This window comes from Molothrus aeneus, chromosome 1, assembly GCF_037042795.1.
Source record: "Molothrus aeneus isolate 106 chromosome 1, BPBGC_Maene_1.0, whole genome shotgun sequence".
NCBI classification, from domain to species: domain Eukaryota; kingdom Metazoa; phylum Chordata; class Aves; order Passeriformes; family Icteridae; genus Molothrus; species Molothrus aeneus.
The window spans coordinates 33,592,242-33,611,786 of record NC_089646.1 but is presented as its reverse complement, the minus strand read 5'-3'; the positions used below and the strand labels follow the sequence as shown (position 1 = coordinate 33,611,786).

The 19,545-nt window shown below is 41.4% G+C and overlaps 1 protein-coding gene across 1 annotated transcript; it reads right to left on the bottom strand.

Annotated features, from left to right (window-relative positions):
* Nucleotides 1–65: 65 nt before the first annotated feature.
* Nucleotides 66–18,734, bottom strand: NFE2L3 (NFE2 like bZIP transcription factor 3). The gene is made up of 4 exons (XM_066554724.1): nucleotides 18,694–18,734; nucleotides 6,183–6,287; nucleotides 5,246–5,329; nucleotides 66–2,883 (listed from the first exon to the last, which is right to left on the bottom strand). Exons 1-4 carry the CDS (start codon nucleotides 18,700–18,702, stop codon nucleotides 1,672–1,674), a joined length of 1,410 nt encoding a protein of 469 aa, XP_066410821.1. The 5' UTR covers nucleotides 18,703–18,734; the 3' UTR covers nucleotides 66–1,671.
* Between the last annotated feature and the right edge of the window lie 811 nt (nucleotides 18,735–19,545).

The following is a 19,545-nucleotide window of genomic DNA, read 5'->3' as shown; positions in this document are numbered from 1 at the left end:
CTGCTATGAATTTACACTTAGCAATTTCAGACTGTGGTGAAATCAATAAAGAACATATGCACACATTTATTTAAAGAAATCTTTTAATAGAAAATGCTGAGAAAATTGTTCAAACAGTCTGATTTCATTATTGATAATTCAGTGCACTTGGCACTATCTTAGGGCTCCCTTTTTAGAAAATATCACTTGATAGTATCAGTTTTGTTACAGATAAGTGCAAGTAGCCAACGTGACTTCCATGGTAGTGGCAGTTTGTTTCTTCAGCAGGTATAATTTGGCATTTAAGCTTGTATGTGGAGTTCTTACATGGTTGGTACAAGATATTTTTTATTGTACCTGAATGTAAGTTTGCTCCATTGTCATCATGCCATGACCAATGAGAACTTTTTAAATACCTGTTATAATTATGTGTTTTAGTTATAAAATTAACAAGAAGTATTTGTTATCTAGAAATCAATATTAGTAGTTACTTTCATAATAATATACCTCAACATTCTTTCCTTATCATTCATTACAGGCCTTTTAGGCCATTGCTCTTGCAGACCTTTTTCAGGCTGTAAAACAGTAAAGGATAGGATGTTGTAAGTATGTAAGTGAATAAAACTTCTTTCTAATAGCACAAATAAATGTCAAACCAAAAAACTTTTCATTTGGAGCACTATCAGAGTGTAACCTCAAAATTACAAGTATAGATAAACAGTAAATTGGTTCAACTTAATTTAAAGACTAAGTAAAAGGTATATTTTAAAAAATTAAATCCGAAACATTAAAAACACTTAAAAATACCAGTTAAAAAAGCCACAGAGAAAAACTCAAGTACTTCTTGAGGAATGTGTCAAAATGGGAGGAAAACAGAAGGTACACAAATAAATATCACAGTCACTAGGAAACAGAACAGAAACTCCTTCACCATTGGTCATTTTTGTGGAAGAAAGTTGAGAATGATTTATTTGCAGAGGATGAAGGTAAGAAAATATTGAATCAGACACTATTTTTTAGTATGTTTGCAGGTTGAGTGTATGAGTTGTAAAATTAAGTGGCAGGCTATCTTTACTTGGAGTTACGATGCTGAAAGTAGTGAGGAAAAATGCAGTAGCCTCCTGGGCTGCTCTCCTCAAAGGAAAACCAGGAAAAGCAGAACTGTTCTGAATAAATGCAAAGCATGCACTTATCTCTTGAGCCTATGTAAATCCACAGTGAGTTTAAGTTGAAGATGCACTAGAACGATAATTTTTCTTTCATTGCTAGAGAATAAAATAAGATCATTTCTGTATAAAGAGTCAAGTATTCAAGACTAAAACATTCTCCTTCATGTGTAATATTGATCCAAAGTTGACTTTATCTCTCACAGGTGTTCTCCCCTCTGCCCCCCATTACCAGTAACCAAATTCCTAGTTTTAACCTAGGTCTATAAAGCTACACTACACTGATGGTCTAGCTCCTTTAATTCTAACTAAAACTGAACAGATTTCCTCATCCGGAAGCCTCAGCTCACGGACCTTCTAACAAATCACAGCTGGTTGGGTTTTCCAGACTCTTCAACATAGAGTGTTTCTCCTCAAGTGTAGGTTCTGTTTGAACTGCTGTAATCACTGACCTTTAGTTGTCACACAAGTACTCTTATCATCCTTTCAGGCAAAATAAAGGTGATTTAGGTCATCTCCAGTCATCTTACTTTTGTTTCTGCTCTTTTCTGTTATCTTGTTTCTGTTCAGATTTGGCCAAGTGCTTGGGTATTATGAAAACACTACCGTTGCTATTGCAGTGAATGACATACTGGCATGGGTTAACAGGTCTACCCTGGTCATCTCTCAGTCTACTGAAAATGTCATGGTACAAGTTGTTTAATTTTTGCTTTATCTGGTTGATTAATTTGCTACACTGGGAGTGCTCCTTTTTAAGGCTTTCCTTTTGTGTTTGGAGATTACACACATCTTCTTCCAAGTTAAGAATTGCATTCAGTTTGCGTTTACGACATTTTTGGGCAGCTACCTTGTTTTTTCCTCTTCGCCTGATGTCACGTAGAAGTGATACCTGAGTTTCTGTCAGCTGGTTCTTTGCTAGCATGGTGTTGAAAGAGTCAACGGACATGCTCACAATTTCCTCCACTGAAAATGGTATTCTCAGAGCTTTTGCACGCCACTCATCTCTGCTCCGGTTTGTCGCAGTAGAATTATGGCACCTCTCCTTCACTTCGTTTGATTTCTTCATCCACATCTGTTGATAAGGCTCTGGAGTGGATGCTGCTTGACTTGGCAGCTGATTGTAAGTGTGATTATAAAGAAACTGCTGAAGCATGGCTTCTGTAGAACACTCTGCAACACCTGGATATTCCACATGGCTGTGCTTAATGTTTTCTTGGCAGTGGACACCAACAGCTCCTAAGCCGTGCGAAGGAGCAGATTTAACACCGCTGCTGTACCCAACAGAACCTTCACAGCAGACTGAATAAGAGGTGGTGCTGTGATTTGAATTCAAAGGTAGTCCTGAATCTGAGCCAGGCTCTTCAAAGATCTGAGAAACTTCTATAGGACTAAAGCCTTCCTCCAAAGCCAAAGACATGAGCTTAATTTCATCAAAATTATCATCATGGGCTGTTAGATTTCTAAGATCAGCAGCCGAAAACAGCCCTGTCAAATTTGACCCATGAAATTGTGATTCTGGGTTTGTGATATCAGTGCTTGATTGAGGGAAGAACTCTTGCCTTTGTAAGTGTCTTGGTTTTGAATTTAATTGAGTGGGGTAGTCTGTTCTTAGTAGTATGGCATCAGGAGGACTGAAACTGTTGTGAAGTGTCTGGGTCAAGTTTATATTGTGGTGTGAGGATGATGGGTCTTGGCCTCTACTAGAAGTAGCAACTTGTTTATCTTCCAGTAAGTTCACCTAAAAGATGAAGGAGAAAAAAATGAGATCTTTCATAAAATGAATGCTTCTACATCCCTTGCCTAAACAGTCACGAACATTTCTTAACATTCCACTACTTTATTCTATTAAAACCAAATTTTTGTATGTTAAACTCTTCTTCTAGCTATTTGGAATGCTGTTTCCCATCTGTATAAAGCATAATCTGTATTGGCATGTGGCAAAAGGAAGAAGGAAGAGTGAGTGCAGAAGTGATTGAAGGAATGGGAGAAGGACTTGCAAAGGACAGTGTGGGACCAATTAGGGTTGAGAGGGAAAAACGGGACTATTGCAGAGTGTACAAACTGTGGCCTATGTGTTCTGTCTGATCTGATCTAAGAAAAATGTCCTGCTGGCAGGAGTGGTCATGACCCTTCCCTGGCAGTGGTACTGATGATTCAAGGGTGAGCTGGTTCAAGGTGATACACTGTTAAAAACCAAACTTTTTTAAGAAGATAAATAGCTCATCTGCAGAAGTTAACTGGTAAGGACAGCAGCGAAGAAAAGAGTGGAAGACAGGAATATTAAGACTGTGCTTTTGCAGTCTCACTACTTATTTCACAGTTCATGAAGTTTTCAGGCCTGTGAGGTGCCACATTTTGTTTAGTTCCACTTAACTGAAGTCTATTGCATCCAAAATTCAGCTGAACTGTTTTACTGATCAGTTTGGAGGTAACATCCCCCCCACCAAGTCATGCCTTTTGTGGATGTCTTGACTTTAAATTACTACTCAGGGTTTTTTTTTACAAAACCAAAGCTGATATATGATCCCTCAGCCCTGATGTTCGAACAATAAACTGGAGTGGTAATGCTGTAGTAGCACTAAGGCCCATCTTTTGAGGACCTGAGTTAGAGTTGCTGGGTCTCAGGAGCACAAAGGCAGTGGAGTCATGAACTAGATCGATACAAAGTACTTGAGAATGTAAATACATCAAGTAGGAAGTGTATAGGATTCCTCCATAGTTGAGTGTCCTTACTGTGATTCAGGAAAGAACTTTCTGATTGCCATTCAGTGAACATGTAAAAAGCACTTTCCACAGGGAAAGAATGATGTATCATAAGGACCAGAACATCTTAGGTTCCCTATTATGCTTACTGGGACCTCAGGTAACAAGAAGCTGGTCTTGCCTTATTTCTCCTAGGGAGTTACCTTGTACCAGACCACCTGCAGTCTGTGGGATAGAGATGCTATTTTCAACTAATCCTTTGAAAAGAATGATTCTTAGAAAGTCAGCTATCAAAAAATTCCACTCACTGTAAAGACTTGATACTTAGCAGAAACAATCAATCCAAATTCAACAGATAGATTGTCACAAGATGGCAGTGCATTAATGATGTTAAATAAAATATGCAACGTGTTACTGTGTATTGTAATAGCTGTATAAAGGCTACAGACAAATTCCTTTCAAATTTTGAGAACAGAGAAAACTAAACTGATGAACTTCTATGTCTCATTAGTGTGCAATCCATTTCCAGAGCTGAACAGAAGAGGAGGCTAATTTATGGGCTAGAAGGTACTATCCAAGCTAGAGATTCCCAAAACAAGACAAGCATGGAGTTATATGGAAAACACTAATGACCCTGGAAGAGGATCCTATGATGGGAAGTGTATATAAGATGCCCTTGACGTATTGCAAAAGAGGAATGTAGGGAGTAGATTTATGGTCAATAATTGCAGCTATGAGCTGTGGGAGGAGGGGGAGACTTCAGTTAAGATAACAACTGTTTTTTGTGAAGATGGGCACACAGAAAGTAAAATATAGTATCAGAAGGCCACAAGATTTAAAAATACAAAAAAAAACCCAAAACACTAAATGAGTTTACTGCTAATGCTGACAGATCTGATTTGCAGTGAAGATGATCTGTTGTTCTTGAGAGTAGCAACCCTGTAAGCACTTGACCCAATATTTATGACAAATGTAATCTTTCACCACAAATACAATAAATAAATGTGTAATAAATGTAATGAATCAGTGTTGCTCTAGAGAAACACAGCAAGAGCTGCTGCATAAATACAAACTGGTATTAGGCTTTAGAAAGGCAACTTTAGTTGAACTAACTGTTGTCCAGTGGCTCCATCCAACTTTGAACACCAGATCACAGTAAAGACACAGCTCTTACACCAGAAAAGTTGCTGGGGAAAATTTTTCAAGTAAAGCAAATGAGAGCTGCCGTAAAAGGTGGATAGCAGCATCTTTAGCAGTTTCAGGTAAGTTTTACTACATTGATTTGCCAATAAATTCCCAGAGTGGGTAGGGTAGGCTGTGGTGGTTTTATTTGATAAAACAGAGTAATTGCTCACTGTATTCAAATCTATTGGCAATACCTGTATTTTCTCATTTACCTCTAGCATGTTTTCCACCTGCGATGACAGAAGCTGTAAATAGCTCTCTAAGGAGAGAATGGAATCTACATGGTTGCTGTTGCTCTGTGACAAAAAGAGAAACATGGTGTAAGGCACAGTTATTTTACCTAAAAGGAGGTAAAAATCAAAGTCTGACAGGAAACAGAGCACCGTGCCACGCTGCTGCTGACCCCACCATCAAGTCTTCATCCTGATGGGAGATGACATGTTGCTAGAATGAGCAGATCAGCTCCATGGCCTGAGCATGCCTACTCTGCCCACAACAGCAGACCTGGGCTCTCCTCTGAAGCTGTACCTCCCCCCACCAGTGTGGAAAAATCAGGTATTTTTTCAAAGCCAAGCCCTCAGGGGAGTGGCAAACAGAGGCTGGCAAGACACCTGGATCAGACATTCTCAGCTCTCACAAGGTCTCAAGAAAATGGAGTGCTCTTTTCATTGCAGCTTAGAGAGAGCAGAACTGAAGAGTTCAGTGCCCCAAATGTAATTCTACATCTGAGCATCAAGCTTTATATAAATTGTGAGAGCAGTATAATTTAGCATTCATGTCGCTAGTGTTTGTAGGCAAAAACATCCTTGCCCACAAGCACAACACCTTCATACTGGAGAAAATAAACCCAAATTAAAAAATAATTAGTTGCAAGTGTTTTCTGTAAACCTCTGAATATTTCAACTACTCAAAAAATAGTGGGGGATTGAGGGAAGGAGGCAATTTTCAAAAAGGTGTACAAGGGCATCATTCACAAAGCACTGTCTGAAGTGAGCATTTCTTTCCTGCCCTGGCAAGGAACATTTCAAATAAAAAGAGGAAATAAATTATTCCTTTCAAAACTTTTCACTACTATTTATCTTAGTGATAAGTTCTGTATCCTCCCTCACTTCTTCAGTTTTCTCTTCTTCCCTTTTTTTTATCACTTACTTGATTTTTGTCTTTCTCCTCTTGTTCTTGCAGTTCCAGCTGATCCTCTCCTGGAGGTGGACAGCAGTCATCCAAAGCTCCCTGACATGCTTTCAGGTCAACATCCTGAAGACACAAATAAAACAGTTCTATTACACAGCATGCTCTCAAAATTCATCTTTAAAAGGCACTTTTTTCTCCTCCAGCGATAGCATTCCAAATAAAATATGCACTGAACAGGTCATGGGGATGAAGTGTGTGTGTAGACTTTGGGGACAAAATAAGACTAGTGTCAGTTCAGAGGGGCAGCCACCACCTCTTGGCAGGCACTGAACCCATCTGCAGTAGAAATGGACGCTGGAAACAAATTCCTCTAAACCAGACAAAGAACCACAATGTAATTTCATGAAAATTTTGGACTCATTATGAGTGACTTTTGGAGGTCATTTCACAACAACATATCCAAGCCAGATAGAAACTCAATGATGGAATCATAAAGCAGGAATTATACATAACAAGTTAGCAAAATCCCTTCCTTACCTGTATTGTAGCAGCAACTCTGCTTCCCATCACTTCCATGTAGACATTACCCATTTTCATTTATCCAAGTAACGAAGTTTTTCAATCTCCAGTGATGAGATTGTTCAAATTTAGGGGCCTCAGAAGCAATTTTCAAGTTTTATTTTATTTATATTCATATCATCAGACTTCTTCATTGTTTATTATATAGGGCTGGAGTTTTGCTAGAGTAAGAAGGAATCAGTGCTGATTCCTATTTTTAAAAAGAATGTGTTTGTATTTAAAAATATTTTCATATTTCAGCTTTTGCAGGGCAAGTCTGTATTATTAAAATGTGAAACTCAGAGGAGTGGCAGCCAGGAAACCAAGTGGCCACACTGCATTAGTTCCAGGTATTCCCAGAAAAATGCTGTGCCAGGAGCAGAAAAGACAAGTTTTCAACAGCAGCAAAGATAATGAGATAGTGTTCAGTTCTAAAAATCTCAGCAAACAATTTACAGGTTTGTTATGAAAGCATAAACTACATAAAATCTGCAGTTGTAACAGTCATCAAAACATATAAAAGTTTTTAAATTGTTCCTTCATATAAAACACATTAAAAAGTAAACATAAAAATTTCAAAAATAGGACTCTGGAGAAAAATTAAATATAACTTTTCAACAAATTAACATTATTTTCATTTTTTTACCTTCTATTTAAATATTTAAAAATATGAAAATTAATTTCATTTTAAACTAATTTTGTTTGTTGGCTTTCAATTTTTCTGTGCTTTCTTTTCAAGACTGGAAGAGAACTTCAGCTTTATAAACAGCCATTTGTAAAAACAAATAGATCTACAGGGCACTCATCTGTCATTCTGATGTAGGAATGAAGAGTTTCCTTCAGTAATGCCTAACACAGTTTCTACTCATTAGAAATTATATTCCAATACATTATGTCTTCTTTGTCAGCAGCATCTGGAAACGACCAGATGATTTTTTTTATTGCCAAATACGAGAAAACAAATTTGCTTGCCTAAAACCAGACATACACACATACAAAACAACAATAACAAGAAAACAAACCTCCTAACTAACAGTTTTCTCTATGCAGTTAAACAGGAGAGGGCATTTACTACACAAGACACTGAGAACATGGCAAGTAGCTACTTGCAAACACTTTAAATGAATCCAATGGAGCAGATCACAGGCATGAAATTAGTCCCATGCTTATGTGCCTGCGAGATCAGGGCTAGGCTTTAATTTTAAGGAGAACAAACCTAATACTTGTCAAATTCATGTGACCTGTTAATATTCTAATTAATAAAATTCATGATCATCAAAAGTGAGTAAGAAGTCAAGGACAACTGCTAATAAAGGCCTTAAGCAGCTCCTCTGGAGCCAAGTGGCCTGGAAAGCTGCTGCTGTGGCAGAGCATTCAGCTCCTGGATAACACAGCAAATTCATTACTCTACTGGCTGCAGAAGAGGCAAATGCAGGAAATAGTTACAAACGTGGTATCTATAATGTGATGCCTCTATAAACAAACTGCAAGCACTAGGTTTGTATACAGAAGGTATATGAGTCACAAACTTATAAAATTTGTCACTCCTTTTAAAATTTCCAGGGGTATAAACCTATTCCTCTGCCAGGGAAAAGAAAAGCTTGGGGAAGCTTTGGGAAGAGCCCATGGTGTGTCCTACAGATCATTCAAAATCCTCACAGTTCAACTTTCTTACAGTGGAGATCTGACTGCAGATGATGCTGGTCTGCTGAAGTCTACTGTCACAGACATCTTTTAGGAAAAATCCTTTCCTTAGGATTTTTCCTCCTGAGAAGCTGAGAGGCCTCAGGAACAAAATGTAAACAATGGTTATCTGCTGCTATGGAATGCAACAGGTGCATCTGTGATTGGCTCATGTTGGTTGTTTCTTATTAATGGCCAATCACAGCAGAACTGGCTAGGACTTTCTGTCCCAGCCACAGGCCTTTGTTATCATTCTTTTTCTATTCTTAGCTAGCCTTCTGATGAAATCCTTTCTTCTATTCTTTTAGTATAGTTTTAATATAATATATATCATAAAATAATAAATCAAGCCTTCTGAAACATGGAGTCAAATCCTTGTCTCTTCCCTCATCCTAAGACCCCTGTGAACACTGTCACAGTCTACAATGGAGATGGTCCTTCCCCAAACCACTGTGAGGACAATTAAATTTCTGATGTACCTGATGGGACATCTCCTTTCTGAAGGGAAAATAAATGCTCCTGAAGCTCACAGAAATTTATGAAAACTGTCTTGTATTAATTTCTCCAAGATGTCAAAGATAACTGAATCTTCAGGTCTTTTCTTATCAGTACATAAACCTCTTGGCTGCTAAGGAAATGGAGAATATTTCCAACTACAAATTATGGAATTTGTCTGGAGTCTACATTCATTTTTATGTTATCTTTTAGGGAAAAATATGTACCTATTTTCTCTACTCAACCACAGGTGGTGTCATGGTACCCATAGTTTCCAGGCTGAGAGCCACCAACTGCACTACAGGATCACAAACCATTTTGTCGAAAGGACTCTTGACCTTAAGCACAGAATGGAGGTCAGAATCTCCCTCTGATCTTTGCACAGAGCTCCAGCTGATGTGAATGGAGCAGAGGTGCCAGTGGGGAAGGGAGGGAAGCAGGGTCTCACACTTGCAGCCACGCCCATTCCCTGTGGCTTGCCAAAGGAAATGTGTCGTCTCTTCTGAGTGAGCTTCACAGTGTGGCTCTGAAGATTAGTCTTACTAACACCATTTCTTCCTCCAGCAGATGATATTAAAATAGATACCATGGCTGTTCACAGTGATTATTACTACAATAAGTTCTCCATCCTTTGAAAAAACCTGTTTTCAGCACTACCAGAGCACTTGCTGAAGGATCCTGGCCCTGCAGCCAGGTTTTCACAACAATGGTGGCATAGATACAGCACACGTAAGGTATTTCACGTAACGCATTTTCACCTAGGGGATCATTTCAGCAAAATCCTCTATACAGCAATCAACCAGAACCTTTTTGCCTTTGTTTCTCTGTTTTGGCTTTTCAAAAAAATCCCCTGGATTATGCTGTTTTTTGCATAAACCAGGTATCCCCTGGTTTTTGCTTTTTATTACACTTTGCACCAGCTTGTCTTCCTCAGTGATGAAGAATGACCGAACAGCACAGCTCAACAACAGAATGCTTCCTTCCATGCCTGTTGTATCACTTGGGACTGACTGCAGGACTGTGGGGAGAATAGGAGGGGTCTCTCCCCAAGAAACAGCCACACTATGTTTTTGAATAAGGCATTTCATTAAAGATACCTTAATTCTACAGATTGGATGTACACCTATTGACAAAAGTTTTATTACAGAGGATATTAATCTAATAACAAGAAGGATTAGGTATAGATCCTACTTCTTTCTTCAGCACTGTGCTGCCACATTCAGTGTTTCTGTCCTTCCCATCCTTATTTTGCAACAAGGGTAAGAGAAGAAACAGTAATAGAGCTACAGCAGTACCTACCACTGAGCCCAGGAAATCGGGAAAGCACACGGTTGTCTCTGTATAGAGAAAAAGACTTAATATTTGCTGATTGTAGAAGACTTAATAATACCACCAAACCCATCGACTGCAGGAGCCTTTCCCTTTCTACCACTGGAGGGTGTGGAAGTTCCTGCCTCCAAGAGTAGGCTGTTTCCAAATGGTAAACTGCAACCCTACCTGAGGGCAACCTTTGATGTGCATTTGGAAGGACTTCTGTGCAAGCACAAAACCAGAGAGCTACACTAAAATTCTCATCATAAAATAATAATAAAAAAATAAAATCCCAACTATCTGAAATTTCCATCTTGCTTCTGCCACTTACTGTTTTCAGTTGCATTAAAGAACACAGTCTGAGACTGAACATGATTTACCGAATTATCCACCAGCCTTGTATGTGGGGGGCTGGGCTCTAACCGTGCACCTGCCCTTTCCCTAAGGTACAGCTCACCACAGGTCAGCTACAGGCTTCAGTTTGTCAGTCTTTGGAATATGAAAAATAGTAGTTTATGTCAAATCTGCTACTTAAGGAGGGCCAAGAATCAATGTGGAAGGGAGAGAAAGTATGGTTTTGTGGGTGGCCTGGCCTACGCTTAATTGGAAGCATGCTGCCTGCTCTGGCAGGTTTCCAGAGTTTCTTACTCTGTGTTAAAAATAGAGCTTTACGTTTCCAATTAAGTAAATCACAGTATTGATCTCAGCATCAGCTGGGTGTACTGTACATCAAACTTTCCTCCACATATCTCCTCCCCTTGCTTCCTACACCCATGTCTTATCTGCTGTCCTTAAAAAAATGTACAGGCAGCAGAACCTGTAATGACACCAAAATACAAAAAGGTCTACTGTGGTGTATTGGATAGGTGAAGAAGATCCCTCTGAAGGAGCAGCAGAAAGCATAATAAATCTCTTTTCAGCTATTGATCAGTGTGCAGGTGGCACATAGGACTAGAACTACACAACCCAGGGCTACAAGTGCACAGAAATACTTGAACTAGCTCTGGAGTAACAGAAAGGGCTTGCTGGAAGAGAGCAGAGCAGACAGAGTGGTTTGCCTGGGCACACAGACAGCGCTGAGAGGCAGGGGGCACCTGCCCCTGCAAAGCTGTTTCACTGCACTCAGAGTTATCACTACAAATACCCCAGTGCTGGAGCAAAGGTACACAACCACAATTACTTGCGAAATAACATTTTTATTTTGGTGCTGTTAACTTATGTATCCTGTTCATGTGCTATCTTAGTTACTTCACATTATGCTCTCTTTATTTTTGTTGTTAAGTTTTAAACTGCTCCATTGATGTCATTAACCTTCAAGATGGTTTTCCACAAACTTTTGTCCATTCTCCATTACTAACTGCACTTCTCTGTGGAACTAGCCCTCTCCTCATTATTAGCTGAAGAGATGTGGCACAGGCCTGGTGCTCTTTGCAATGTTTTGAATAATTAAGTAGCATTTCCAGAATAGAATCATTAGAATGGTTTGTGTTGCAACAATCCTTTAAGCTTGCACAATACCAGCAGAAGTTAAGCAAAACAGCTCCTAGTAACATAACCAGTAGTTTCACTTTACTACTTGGTAGGATTAAATACAATTAATAATTAATTATAATGAAGTGTATCTGATATAATTCAGCTCTAATTTTAGTGATCTTGCTCTTTGCCTGTGTACTTTAAATATGTGATTATAATCTTACAAACTGATATCTACTTAATAGATAAGAAAAATAGAAAGAAAAATATTTCTTGTTATTTCTCTATATTCATAATAAGCCCTAAAATATCCTGAAAACACCAGAAGAGTACTTTATTTTTTTAAATGCAGCTGGGGTTTAGGATGTGGGGAGGGTGGAATGGTGGATGGACACACCAAATATCAAAGTAACTTCCATGTTATGGCTAGGCTTAAAAATGACAATAAACCATGCTAGGTAGGCAATGTAATTGAGTAAATCAAATGGTTCATAGATGTGATTCCAAATGTGGCACCTGTCAAACATTTATGACCTATCTACTGTAAATCCCAATAGTGTGCCATCTGGGCTGCCACCAAACACTCCCTGGGAGAGCCCTCCTGTGTGCTGCAGTGAGATGATAGCACCTCTCCAACCACATGCATTTCAGGGCTTTAGATAGCATGGGCCAGCTGTGTCAGCTAGTACAAAACACACATTCTGTGTGCACTCTGTTCCAACACAAAATTAACACCAACCTACTCTCCAGATGGAGGCACACACAGGTACATGTTGAAGACACAGAGACTGATAGCGTTGTCATTGACTTCAATTCAAACATCAGTTTTCATGCTGAAAGAAGCTCAATAACCTCCTCAAAATGAGCTTTTAAAATACACCAAACAGGTGCACACTCCAGCCATTTGGTCCTGTGCAGATGTTTTTCACCAGAAACCGATTTCATTGTAATGACAGACAACATAAAGTATAGAAATTTTCAGTTTCCCTCGAAGTTGCTAAATAGAGCTTAAAGACCAACTAGCAAAAAGATAAAAGAAGCAAAAGTAGACACACAGGATACTAAATACAGCTGGAACCAGTGGATAAAGAGATAATGAGGAATATATTGGCTTTTGTGGCAAAGCCACATAATAAGAAATAACAGCGCATGCCCTAAGGCAAGTTCATCTGTCACACTGGGGGCACTCAGTGAGTATGACCACCAGAGACTCCTCCAGACAACCCTCTAGGACCATAAAAGGGCTTCCAGTTAGAGGCACATGCATGCAAATTAGTTCTCAGAAAAATGATGTTTATGTATTAGCTAGTACACTGTAGTGAATATATATGGTCCTCGTGGAATAAATATCTTCTTGTAAAGTTTCACAATACATTTGATTAGAGGAGATATTCTCTGGGTGTGTTCAGCACACTGAGAATAAAGAATGCCTGCTTTCTAATACTTCCAATTGTGTTTGAAAGTTTGTTTTCTGTCCAATTTCAGCATCAGTAAAGCATGCAACATCCCTGAGAGTAAATGTGATGAAGGTAATTAAATATATTTGGTCACTCTTTCAGATGGAGGACAGTAAAAAAAAACAAACAAAAACCAAAGCCCATGTGCCCCCTCCCTCCTGAAAAACAAACCACCCAAAAACAAACCCAAAATCTCTTTCTATGCCTCTGGTGCCCCAAGATGCTTTCTTTTGTGGTCAGTGAACTACCTGACATCAGGGCTCTGTAAGATACCTCCCTCCCTTCTTGCTCTACCTTTACCATAAAGTGGCTGTATACCCTTACTGGCAGGAGTCAGTACTGAATAAAGACAAATTACCCAGGGACCCCTTTTAGATAAAATTACCCTTTCAGATAAAACTTTGTCTGCAATTCAGTTCCAGATATCTTCCTTTTGAGTCTTCCCAGGCAAACATACTTTCTCAGGTATCTAGCTTATCCAACTCCCAGCTTTTCCAAGCTACCAGCCTCTCTACAACACCAAATGCCTGCCAATTCACAGTTCTGAATAGGGAACACTGCTAAAAGTCACAATCTGACACCTCAGCTCCTCTAGGATTTGAGTATCTCCACCTTCCCTCTGACCCTCACCTGTAATTCCTCTTCTACTTTCCACATTTACCACACTCTAATTCTTCCATCTTTATGCCTGATATTCCCCTCATCTACTCTTGCAAGCACTTTTCACTCACCCCTGCACTGGCAATACCTTGGCCGCTCTCCAGAGAGCAGGAAAATGCTGTTGTAAGTCAGCCCTACACCACAACTCCAACTTCCTCCAACACCCTCCCTGAACACTCCTTTGACTAGGCTTTTTCAAACCCTTGCAAGACTAAGTTTGAGGCTCTCCTCTTATGCCACCTCTTTCTGAAACACCATGAAGTCCTTCCCCCACCTCCTTAAGGTGAGTTCTGGCTAACAGGTAAGGGCCATTCACAAGCAGGGACCCATCCCATTTATCTAGTTCCAGATGTCTCTCCACAGCAATATTGCCATGTCCTACTGCTCAATGAATCCAAAAGAAAAAAAGAAAAGAATAATTTGAAATATGTTCTGTAAGTTAAGCACACAGCTTCAGTGGACAGCTCTCAAATGGATTACAGAAACACCCTTTGGAGAAAAACTTTCAGACAAAAGCCTCCTATTACTTAACTTTCACTTTACCAAACTTTGACACTCACCAAGAAAAAAAAAAATCCATAACTCAAATTATTCTCACTCAATATAAATACTTCAAATGGTGTTCAAAGTCTGGGACGGATTCCCCCCTTCCATAAAACTCTGCCTCTGATGGTGTTCAAAGAACTGTGCTTGTATGAGGTTTTACAAAACCTCATACTCAGTTTGACTCACGCTGCCCTTTCTAAAAAGTAACATAGAGACAACAGTACAAACAATACAAATTATCCACTGTGCATCTTCTTCCTTAAATTTTCGAATTCACGAACAACAGCAATGTTATGCTGTTAATTATTAATTAGAGCAGGTGTTTAATCGAGTGCAGGAATTCAGCTCTCGGGTGAAAGAATGCAATACATTCAGATATAACAAACCTACTTGACTTGTGTGGGAGCAGAACCTTCCTTCTCTGTCCTGCCCTGAGCTGGAGCTCATTTCACATGGAGTACAATGACCTAGCACAGCAACTCCTGCTCTCATTCAGGTACTGCCTCTTCTGCTGGCATGGGCAGCATCACTGCCTGGGTTCATGTGATTTGGAATGAACATTTTTACTGTAAGACTAACACAGAGAAAAAGCTGAAGAGCTACACAGTCCATTCTTGCTAGTCTAAATATTCTCTCATGTATATTCTGTAAAAGATAAAAAAACCACTGAGTTTTTAAACTCCCTTTCTTCAAATGTCTACATACATACATAAACACACTTGCACACATAGAAATACTGATATACAAAAAAGAAAGGGAAAAGAAAATCACTGAATCAAGCAGAGCAGTTCTGAACCCTTGCAAGACCTTCACACACCTTGCTGTGTGACAAGCTTCTTGAGACTTTCTCTGTTTGGGAAGGAATACTACTACCATACACATAGGACTGATGCCACATCTTGTAGCACTGAGGCCTCCCGTTTCCCCCCCCCCACAGTTTTTAAGGTGCTTTGGAAAATGTGTCTCATTCATTTTTCACATGGACTTAGGGCTTAGTGTTAAGAGCTTTCCAGAAGTGTTGTTAAGGCAGTGTTACGTTGAGAAGCCTAAGGAAAATGCAGTTGCAGAGTGGGCTGTGGAATGTAACCCAAGTTATGTGCCGGCAGAATGGCTTCTCTTTTCTCCACCAATATAAGACCTATACCCTGTGTCAGCTACATCTTTCCCCCACCTCCCCTTTCTATAGGCTCTTTCTGAGCTTAAAACTTCAAAATGCACACAGCCACACAGTGCCTCTATATTTCAGTTTTAGTTTTCCTTAAAATAAGCTATGTCCTTGAGCAATCCAACAATACTTTACAAGCACATTGGGGAAAAATAAGCAGGTATGCCCAACTTTACCTGTGTGACTAATTCAATGTGGCCTACTCAATGTGACTTACGTGTATGAGTAGGTTTGAGTAGAACAAAAAAAGTCAGGCACCCTGTTTTCAATAGGAGATGTTAATATGCAAACAGGTGCTGAATATTAAGGAGAAAGTGGTGCTCCCATTAAAAACCCTTTCTTAAAAAGAACACAAGCAAAATCAACCAGGACTGCAATCTCTTTTTTCCAGCAAACTGTGAAGAGAAAGACTAGGTGCAGCACAAACACTGTTGGAACTGGGAAAATAAAAGCAGCATGAGAAATAATCACCCCAAAGAAAAGACCTGCCTCTCTCTCAGGCTTTTTATCTGTTTCCTTAGCAAACATGCCCACTGGAGCCCAAACTCTTGGACTCAGGTGTTCTGCAAAGAGGTAGGGCCAGAATCACTACCTTTCATTACTATAGAAATGAATCCATTTCCTTGCATGAGCTGATCAATGTATTTCCAGTAACCCAAAGCAAATGTTTATTGCTTTTTTATTTCTTTTCCTCTAAACTCATGGTTCTCAGGGAGCTTAGCCTCAAACATCCCTGAGAACAAAACCAACAAGCTGACTGTAGCTGACCCAGATCAGAACAGTGCAGAGGCATTAAACTAATACCCTAAGCCATAGGGCACATCTACCAACCCTGCTCTGACCTGCTGTAGGGGATGCAGGACAGGGCAGTATGCACAGTGCAGAACTTGGAACAAAAAACCTTTTTTTAATGTAGCCTCTGTAGTGGTACAAACACTTTTACCCCGGTCCTGTTACACACATCCATCTAAGAAAACCAACTTAATATGATTATTTTGTCCATTTAAGGGTGTATTTCAGAGAAAGTATATTTTGCTATTTTTATTACTAAAGCAATAAAATATTGTGGGGTTTACATTTCATCAGCAAGCCTATGTTTGATTACAGAAACAAATAGAACGAAATAGTTTGCTGGGAATGCAGTGAATACAAAGGTTAGGGCTGATCCGAGACTGCTGGGCAGCAAGCTGAGTGTAGGAACCCCCCTACCCACTTTACCCCTTGTCAAAACCAAAGTGCTCAGGCTGTTCAAACACTGCACCTCATCTTAGCACAGGACAGTTTAAACCCCTGCAAGTTTAGTATGCCTCAACAGCATGCTTTGGCCACTGAATTAATTTTCATCTGCAGTTGTCTTCAAGAGTAGTTCTAAGCACCAGATCTCAAAAGACAAGGACCAATACCTTGCATTGTGTTGTCAGAAGTGTTCTCATCAGGGACTGGAGTCCAATTAATAAAATCAATCCAGGGATGGCTAAATCCAGCTGCAATCTTTTCATGATGCCACACAATACCGAGCAGAAAAAAAAACAATACCTCCATCTGTTTACATAGACTTCTCATCCTGATCTAGCGTGATAAGAGAAATGCTAAAAATAGCTCAAATCTATGTTTACAAAAGGCAAATTGAAAGTTACAAATCAGCTGAACCACTCTGGAATCCATTATACTATTACAATAACGTTTTGACAACATAAGTAGACTCAGACAAAGCTACCAAATGTCACCTTAAAAACAAAGATCTATTTTTGATCTGTGTTTCATGTTTTGGACCTGCCGTGTGCTTCAAAAAACATCTGGTGGAAGTGGCATGGGGGTTTCTAGACAGATGTCCCTTTATGCTTTATTTCAAGAACTGATTATCTTGCTCCAAACATTATTTCACTTAAATGCATTGTGGTAAAGAGAGAGGCCCAGAGCTACACTCAGCAAAGAAATGAATCATCTTCTCTCCACATAAAAAGTCATCTCTTACAGTCAGGGTGTTGAAACTAGTTTTGCAACTACTTTACAAAAATAACCAAGTGAACACATGAGGAAATAGGGAAAAAGAAAAAAAATTAAAAAGAAAAATAAAATCTATCATGTATGACAAATTAAACAACTACCAGTTGATGCTGGTCCATTAATTCACAATAAGAACCAGCTATTCACAATTGTTCAAAACCAACTTGAAAAATGTTGGTAGTTCAGCTTGGTATTTCAAAATGTACTGAACATCAGAGTCACAAGCCCACCGTCTTGGCATTCCTGTACCTTTTGTATCCACGAAGCGCACCACAAAAGTCCCAGACCATAAACTACGCAGGAAACAATGAAACTCTATTCCCAACAGCGGTTTAACTGGGAAAAGCCAGCCCCGCAGCTGAGTGGCTTGGCTAATCTTGGAGCTGCAGCTGTGCACAACTCTTCAGCTCTGTGCAGGACGGGGCCTCAGTGGGCACAAGGCGACACAAGCGCGGCAGGGACTGCACGACGAGGCGCGAATAAACAGGGAAACCTGGTCAGCGCTGCCGGCTGCCTATTGCTTCACGGCGAGTTTGAAACTGCCGCGCTGATAACGCAGGCACATAAAAGGAGCCCCGAGGTTTGCCCGGGCACAGTGAGACCCCCTACACGTAAGAAATGTCCCTGACAAATGTAGCTACCGCATTACTACGCACAGGTGCCTTGCGCCCAGGTGAGGGGTGCACCATGTGAAACACCCTGGAGAAGCTGCGTTTCTGCAGATGCGCGATATTCCTGAGAAGCCCGTGTGCCCGCGTGAAGAAAACAGAGGCGACGCCGGAGGGAACGCCCAGCAGAACTGTCCGTCCTGGCTTTACAACCCTGCCCGGCAGGTGCCAGCGGCGCTGGGGCCGGGCTGTGCCCGATCCAGGGCAGCTCTGCGGGGCTGGCCGCGCTCGGTGCGGGAGGCTCCGCCAGCAGAGGCTGCGCGGCAGCCCGGCCCCGCCGCTCGGCGCTGTGCGTCCCGCCGCCCGGGACACGGGCAGGGCACGGCCAGCCCCACACACCGCCGGAGGTGTGTATCCCTCCTGCCCGTTTTTTTTTTTTCTCTTTGTTGGACGGTGCCTGGCTCACAAAAGCGTTCTCCTTCGCGTCCCCACCGCTCCCCCGCACGGACACCCCAGACCGCCCCGCTCGGCCGAGGCGGCTGCAGGACCGCCCGCGCCTCACTTACCTCCGCCATGGGGCAGCCGCCTCGGCCGGGGCCGGGGCCGCCGCCGCCTCATCCTGCTCCCGCGGCGGGGCGGGGCCCGGCTCCACCCGGGCGGGGCGGGCGGGGCCGGGAGCGGGCCCGCGGGCTCCGGGGCTCGGTGCCCCATGCTTGGCCCGTGGCTGCCCGGCGCAGGCCCTCGGGGGCCGTGTGGGCTCGGCGGGGCGCGGAGCGCAGCCCCAGCTCCGCGGCTCCGCGGCTCCGCAGCGCAAACCCGCCCCCCGCTCCCCTCGGCGCCGCCGCACCGGCCCTTCCGCGGACGGGAGGCGGCGCCGGGGCGGGACGGGGACGGGGACACCGCGGGGACGGGGACACCGCAGGCACGGGATCCCACCTGTGTGCTGGAGGTTCCTGCGTGCCGCGGGCAGGAACAGCGTGCGGTTGCTGAAGCGAGCTGGAAATAAAGGAGATGAGTTACAAGGGGCAGTAGCAGGGAGAAAATTAAAAAAAAAAAAAAAAAAAGAAAAGCTAAGGGATTCTCCACAACTCCCGGTCAATAGAATTTCCAAGTAAAGTTACAGGATGCAGATACAGGTTTTAACTACAATGAACCTGCTGCTGAAGCATCTCTTCAGTGCCTTTTCTTTCCCACCTATTGAACTCGGCATTTTCCTCGGCACATCTACTCAGCACAACAGGAACTTAGTCTCGCACATGCTAGAGATACATTTCCAGTTGTGTTGTCTCTGTCCTCTGAAAAGGTCTCTTATCACTTCTCATCACTTCTACTTATCTGAGTGTTTCAGACTTGTTTTGGCATTTGCAAGGCGTTGGGCTGTTCGGGCAGACCCCGAAAGTGTCACTTCTCCAGTGATA